The sequence below is a fragment of the Colobus angolensis genome, unplaced genomic scaffold (genome assembly GCF_000951035.1).
Source record: "Colobus angolensis palliatus isolate OR3802 unplaced genomic scaffold, Cang.pa_1.0 Scaffold142, whole genome shotgun sequence".
NCBI lineage: Eukaryota > Metazoa > Chordata > Mammalia > Primates > Cercopithecidae > Colobus > Colobus angolensis.
Genome location: NW_012114511.1, coordinates 3,544,776 through 3,552,339, shown reverse-complemented (window position 1 = coordinate 3,552,339; position 7,564 = coordinate 3,544,776). Strand labels below are relative to the sequence as shown.

The following is a 7,564-nucleotide window of genomic DNA, read 5'->3' as shown; positions in this document are numbered from 1 at the left end:
TATTGTTGTTAGAGACAGGGTTTCACACTATCACCCAGGCTGGAATGCAATGGCACGATCACAGCTCACTGCAGCCTCGACCTCCTGGGCTCGACTGATCCTTCCACTTCAGCCTCCCAAGTAGCTGGGACTATAGGCGCACGCTACCACATCTGGCTAATTGTTTTTTTTTTGTAGAGACAAGGTTTCACCATGTTGCCCAAGCTGGTTTTGAACTACTGGACTCAAACGATTCAGAATCACCTTGGCCTCTCAAAGTGCTGGGATTACAGGTGTGAGCTACCAAGCCCGGCCGCTGAAGTAGCTGTTTCTATTTGTGAAAGTAGTTTTCTGCTGTCATTTATTTTTGACATCTTGTCCTTGGACTATATGAAGATGTTAATCACCTTAATTATCCCTATAATAGCTACTAGAAACCTAAAACATTGGCACAAGAGAATAGAGATTTGAGAAATAGACATATGCATATATGTAATTGGTAATTCAGCCAAGATAAAAAATAATCAAATTGAGAAAGCATAGTCTTTTTAACAAATTGTGCGGGAGCAATTGGAAATCCATATGTTAAAAGATAAAAGTTCTTTAACCCATGCTCTACATCATATATTAAAATTAACACAAAATGGATCATAGCTCCAAATCTAAAACTTTAAACCATAAACCATCTGAAGAAAGGCCTGGCACGGTGGTTCACGCCTCTAAATCCCAGCACTTTGGGAGGTCGAGGCCGGTGGATCACCTGAGGTCAAGAGTTTGAGACCAGCCTGATCAACATGGTGAAACCCCATCTCTACTAAATATATGAAAATTAGCTGGGCATGGTGGCGGGTGCCTGTAATGCCAGCTACTCAGGAGGCTGAGGCAGGAGAATTGCTTGAACCTGGGAGGCAGAGGTTGCAGTGAGCCAAGATCGCGCCACTGCACTCCAGCCTGAGTGACAGAGCAAGACTCTGTCTCAAAAAAAAAAAAAAAAAAAAATTTAGCTGAGTGGTTGGGCATGGTGGCTCACACTTGTAATCCCAGCACTTTGGGAGTCCAAGGTGGGTGGATCACGAGGTCAGGAGTTCGAGACCAGCCTGGCCAACACAGTGAAACCCCGTCTCTACTAAAAATACGAAAATTAGCTGGGCGTGGTGGCGGGTGCCTGTGATCCCAGCTACTCAGGAGGCTGAGGCAGGAGAATCGCTGAAACCTGGGAGGTGAAAGTTGCAGTGAGCCAAGTTCGTGCCACTGCACTCCAGCCTGGGCGACAGAGGTAGACTCCATCTCACCAAAAAAAAAGTTAGCCAAGCATGGTGGCCAGCACCTGTAATGCCAGCTAGTCAGGAGGCTGAGGCAAGGAGAATCACTTGAGCCTGGGAGGCGGAGGTTGCAGTGAACTGAGATCATGCCACTGCACCCCAGCCTGGGCGACAGAGTAAGACTCTGTCTCAAAAAAAAAAGAAAAAAAAATTCCAAAGAAAACAGGGGACAATTTTTGTGACCTTGAGTTGGGCAAAAATTTATTAGATACAATGCTTAAAAATGGATACAGACCAGGCGTGGTGGCTCATGCCTGTAAACCCAGCACTTTGGGAGGCTGAGGCAGATGGATCACTTAAGCCCAGGAGTTCGAGACCAGCCTGGGCAACATGGTAACACCCTGTCTCTACAAAAAGTACAGAAATTAGCTGGGGATGGTGATGCACACCTGTAGTCCCGGTTACTCAGGAGGCTGAGTTGGGAGGATCGCTTCAGCCTGAGAGGCAGAGGTTGCAGTGAGCTAAGATTGTGCCACTGCACTCCAACCAGGGTGACAGAGTGAGACCCTACCTCAACAACAACAACAACAAAGATAAGTTTCAATTAGCTAATTAATTCCAAACTCTTAATAATATGGCTCTTAGCATAATTATTATGGTGTGTTCTAGAGAAATCCCTTCTGAAAACGTCATCTAGCTTTCCCCTGCCTTCTCAGGGGAAAGTTGAAGTTATATGAAGTCCTGTCTGTCATGGAGACCAGGCACCCAACTCCTCAGTGCCTCACCACGTCTCCTTTCCTCCCCTACCTTTGGTTGATCCATTCATGCATCACTGGCTTTGTGACTTTGACTGTATCTCTTGGCTTCTTCCTTTTGGGCTTTGGCTCCTGTTACTGCCTAATTATTTTTCCATCTTCCAAGTTAGGCTACCAAGAGAGGGAACCTGATTGGCCTAGATTATTTTTCTTTATTCTAGACCACTAAATAGATGTGTTCAACCAGCAATATGGTCCAGTCATCAGTGACTGGGGGGTAGGGTGGATGGGGACATAGGGCAATGTTTGGAAGGAGTCTAAGGGGAAAGGTATAGAATGTTGCTGCGTATAATGTGGACTGTACCATCAGCTGGTACCATGAGCAAGAGATAGGACCATGTGTGATAAAATCATAATATCCATAGTTGTCATAAAGCAAAATGTTGTTATTCTTATTTTCTTCTTCCAGAAACCATTGATCATCAAACTGCCTTCCAGTTATGGCTCTCTTATTATTGTATAGCCGCCCATCCTAAATCAGTCCATAACAGGTAGTATGATAAGTGTTTAGAGAAGGAGCTTTTGCCTGTTCTCTAGGTGAGAGGTAGAGATCTCAAAGTATGTGGCAACAGGATAGAATTGTGGATTAATTGGAAGGTGTTATCAGAGGTCATTTGATAAGACCCTCTTGACTCTGAATATAGCACCCAAACCATGCCTTTCAAATAAACAACAGTCCATCTTCTTATACTTTAGTCTGTTCCTGTGTAAGCAATTCTCAAGGCTAGTTCTTCATGACATTTGAGCCATTTTTTTTCCATGATGGGTTTCATAGTATCCATCCTATAATGGTCATCATGCTATTTGATTTTAGTGTGTCCTTTTTCTTGCATGATGCTTCTTTTGCTATTTTTCTTCTTGGCTTTTCATCTTTAGGTTTGTTGAGGTCCTTAAATCCTGATTGTCAATATCCTAGGATCCCAGAGACAAAATGGACTTATTATTATTATTATTATTATTATTTTGTCACATAACTGGAGGGACTGAACTTATGTTTGCTTTCTGTTGGAAGAACTAGTGCATCTAAGACAGTCAGCAGCAGAATTTGGTTTGGCTAGTTAAGACGTCCATGGAGATGGAATATCATGCAGTCCAGGTAGAAAGATGTTAATGGGCCTGTGAAGACAGGTTGCCTACCCAGGGCTTCTCAAACTTGAGAAATCACCTGGGCATCTTGTTAAAATGCAGATTTTAATTCAGTAGGTTTGGGGTGTGGCCTCACATCTGGAAATCTGCATTTCAAAGAAGCTCCCAGGATATGTTGATGCTGCAGGTCTGCAGACACACTTGGAGGCATAAGAACTAAGGGGTTTAATATTCCCAAACAGGCATCAGTGAACAGAAGCTGCCTATATCGCTCCCCCTCAATGCCAGATAACTTGAATAGGCCAAGACTAAAGAAGATGGAAAAATTCAAGGACAACACAATACCAGACAAAGTTAAAAAAAAGTATTTTTCTGGCCAAGGAAAACTCAGAAAGGTAAGAACTTTTTAAGATGGAAATCTTATTCATCTTCTCTCTCATGTCTTTGCTTTTCTGGTATGAGGATTGTTTTATTATGCCTTTTTTGTCTTCTTCTTTACTTTTACTTTCTCCTCTTTGTTCTTTCCATCTTTCTGTCTTTTCTACATCTGTATCCACATGTGAAATATATATACATAAAATATTTGTATAACATAGATATATAAAGTATATCTATATTGTACTTTTAGAAATGTTGTCATCGGCCGGGCACAGTGGCTCACGCCTATAATCCTAGCACTTTGGGAGGCCGAGGCGGGCAGATTGCCTGAGCTCAGGAGTTTAAGACCAGACTGGGTAACACGGTGAAACCCCGTCTCTACTAAAATACAAAAACTCAGCTGGGCATGGCAGCATGTGCCTGTAGTCCTGGCTACTAGGAAGGCTGAGGCAGAAGAATCGCTTGAACCCGGGAGGCGGAGGTTGTAGTGAGCCAAGACTGCGCCACTGCACTCCAGCCTGGGCGACAGAGCAAGACTCTGTCTCAAAAAAAGAAATGTTGTCTTCATACTGTCTTCCCCACCCTTTTTCTTAAGATCTGAATGAATACAAGGGAACTTTGGTATGGATATTTCACTGCTGTTTTACATGTGGTCTGACAAACAACATCATATAGCAGATTGGTTTTGTGGAAAGCAACTTCTGAAAAACTTAGCCTCTGTCCTTTACCCTCCCCAACTTTTAAAAATTCTAAATAGATGGGAGTATCACTTAAGGCCAGAAGTTCAAGACCAGCCTGGTCAACATAGCATGACCCCCATCTGTAATAAAAAATAATAATAAAAGAAAAAATTAAAATTCTAAATATATTTGGATATTTTATAAAATCAACTTATTTATTTATTTATTTTCCCCTGAGATGGGGTCTCACTCTGTCACCCAGGCTGGAGTGGAGTGGCATGATCTCGACTCACTGCAAACTCAATATTTATTTATTATTAAAAATCATAATTAAATAAATGGGGTCTCACTCTGTCTCCCAGGCTAGAGTGCAGTGGTATGATCATAGCTCACTGCAGCCTTGGCCTCTTGGGCCTAAGCGATCCTCCTACCTCAGCCTTCCAAGTAGCTAGGATCACAGATGTGCGCCACCATGACCCACTCCATCCACTGGTTTTTTTTTTTTTTGAGACAGAGTCTCGCTCTGTCGCCCAGGCTGGAGTGCAGTGGCCGGATCTCAGCTCACTGCAAGCTCCGCCTCCTGGGTTTATGCCATTCTCCTGCCTCAGCCTCCCTAGTAGCTGGGACTACAGGCGCCTGCCACCTTGCCCGGCTAGTTTTTTGTATTTTTTTAGTAGAGATGGGGTTTCACCGTATTAGCCAGGATGGTCTCGATCTCTTGACCTCGTGATCCGCCCGTCTCGGCTTCCCAAAGTGCTGAGATTACAGACTTGAGCCACCGCGCCCGGCCATCCACTGGTTTTTAAACCTTTAACATGAGGGTTGGGTGTGGGGTGGGAATCTTGTCATCTTCAGGGCTTACATTTAAAGAAGACAGTCTCTCTGTGTGACATTAATATCACTCAGATGCTGGAGGAAGATTCTAACCAGGGGCACCTGATTGGTGATTTTTCCAAGGTGAGTTTGGCTACACCCATCCTGTATTTCAGTGAGTCATTTGGATCTGAATCTTCTCTGTTTGCAGAGAATGCCTGGTGTAAATATGCATCTTCACCAAATACTCTTTGATAACCTGACAGTACTGTAGTGGTAGATCCAGGCCCTAAGCCTTTCCAGAAAGAAAGTATTTCTTATTCTTCTGGGAAGATCCAGAGCACAGGGGAAAGTATGAGACTTTTTACTTTTTTTCTGTTTAAAAACATGTTTTAAAATTATGAAAATAATAGTTGGTTGTTACAGAAAAAGTAGAAAATGAAGAAATTTATCCCAAACTTTATTAACCAGGGTAATATTGCTTAGTATATATTCTTTTTTCCCCCCTACTCTCTGTATAATTGCAGAAGGTATATATTCTTACAGATTTTTTTTGTGTATTTTCACAAACACATATACAAATACAGTTTTTGCTTTTCTACAAAAATATATTGTTTTGTTATCTGTTGAGTTTTTCCTCTCATTTAATAATTATATCAGGAGCACCTTTTTTCCTATTACTAAGCAGTTATGCTTCATTCTTTCTTTCTTTTAAGATTCAAGGTCTCGCTCTGTTACCCAGGCTGGAGTACATTGGCATGATCATAGCTCACTTCAGCCTCGAGCTCCTGGCCTCAAGAAATTCCCTCTCTCCTTGGCTTCCCAAAGCACTGAGGTTACAGGCATGAGCCACCATGCCCAGCCCATTTCATTTTAATAGCTCCATATTATTTCTTTTTTTTTTTTTGGCTGCTCATAATTTCTTCATAAATCCCTTCTTGTAAGATATTTAGTTTTACAATTTTTTCTTATGAATGATACCAAGATGAATATATTTGTAGAGAAATCTAAAACTTCGTACAGATCCTTGATTTGTTCTTTAGGATCAGTTCTTAGAAATGGACTTGGCCGGGTGCAGTGGCTCAAGCCTGTAATCCCAGCACTTTGGGAGGCTGAGACGGGCGGATCACGAGGTCAGGAGATCGAGACCATCCTGGCTAACACGGTGAAACCCCGCCCCGTCTCTACTAAAAATACAAAAACTAGCCGGGCGAGGTGGCGGGCGCCTGTAGTCCCAGCTATTCGGGAGGCTGAGGCAGGAGAATGGCGTAAACCCAGGAGGCGGAGCTTGCAGTGAGCTGAGATCTGGCCACTGCACTCCAGTCTGAGCGACAGAGCGAGACTCCGCCTCAAAAAAAAAAAGAAATGGACTTGATGTATATGCACTTTATAGAGACATTGATTTTTTTGAAGGCCTCTGGGGTTTTAAGGGTCACTTGGAAAGAAGGACAAAATAAGGGTCTTTGATCTCAAACTTGGGTGTGGAATACTCGCTTTTATTTCAGCTCTTGTGTATTTCTAGGTATGTGTGCTGCCAACCGTGTCAGGGAAACACCAAGATCTGAAGTATGTCAACCCAGAAACAGTAAGCAGATTTCTGGAGATGGTAACTAGTTACATAAGTTACCATCTGGTCTGTTCTGTCCCTAAAATCCCCATTTCCATTTGTATTTCTTTCACTGTGTTCACTCACATAGGCTTCTTATTCAACTGAAGCTATATTAAAGGACTCCTTTTTCCCCATTCTTCTCTCTCCTTCCTTTTTAGTTTAAACAAATGATATATAGTTGTTGTAAAAAGGAAAAAGGGAGGGATCAGGCATGGTGGCTCACGCCTGTAATGCTAGCATTTTGGGAGGCCGAGGCAGGCAGATCTCAGGCACTTGAGGCCGGGAGTTGGAGACCACCCTGGCCAACATGACGAAACCCCATCTCTAATACAAATACAAAAAAATTAGCCAGGCGTGGTAGTGTGTGCCTGTAATCCCAGCTACATGGGAGGCTGAGGCACAAGAATTGCTTGAACCCCGCTTGGGGAGGTTACAGTGAGCAGAGATCATGCCACTGTACTCCAGCCTGGGCGACACAGTGAGACTCTGTCTCAAAAAATAATTATTATTTAAGAAAAAAGGGAGAAAGAAAGGAAAATACAAAGGGCTGGGTGAGGTGGATCACGCCTGTAATCCCAGCACTTTGGGAGACTGAGGCCGTCGGATCACGAGGTCAGGAGATCGAGACCATCCTGGCTAACACAGTGAAATCCTGTCTCTACTAAAAACACACAAAATTAGCCGGGCGTGGTGGCGGACACCTGTAGTCCCAGCTACTCGGGAGGCTGAGGCAGGAGAATGGTGTGAACCTGGGAGGCGGAGCTTGCAGTGAGCTGAGATCACGCCACTGCGCTGCAGCCTGGGCGACAGAGCGAGACTCCATCTCAAAAAAAAGAAAGGAAAATACAAAATCACACACAAAAAATGGTCTCAATTAAGGTCTCAATTAGGGTGACCATGCACCCTCGTTTATATTTTGCAATCCCATTTATATCTGTTAGT

The 7,564-nt window shown here is 43.3% G+C and overlaps 1 protein-coding gene across 1 annotated transcript in view; it reads left to right on the top strand.

Moving 5' to 3' along the window:
- CDC25C (cell division cycle 25C) overlaps positions 1-7,564 on the top strand; it is a 69,769-nt gene that overhangs the window by 58,647 nt on the left and 3,558 nt on the right. The window contains exons 8-10 of the mRNA XM_011935299.1: positions 3,385-3,537; positions 5,056-5,157; positions 6,536-6,598. Coding sequence (XP_011790689.1) covers positions 3,385-3,537; positions 5,056-5,157; positions 6,536-6,598 — 318 coding nt within the window. The remainder of the gene's footprint in view (positions 1-3,384; positions 3,538-5,055; positions 5,158-6,535; positions 6,599-7,564) is intronic.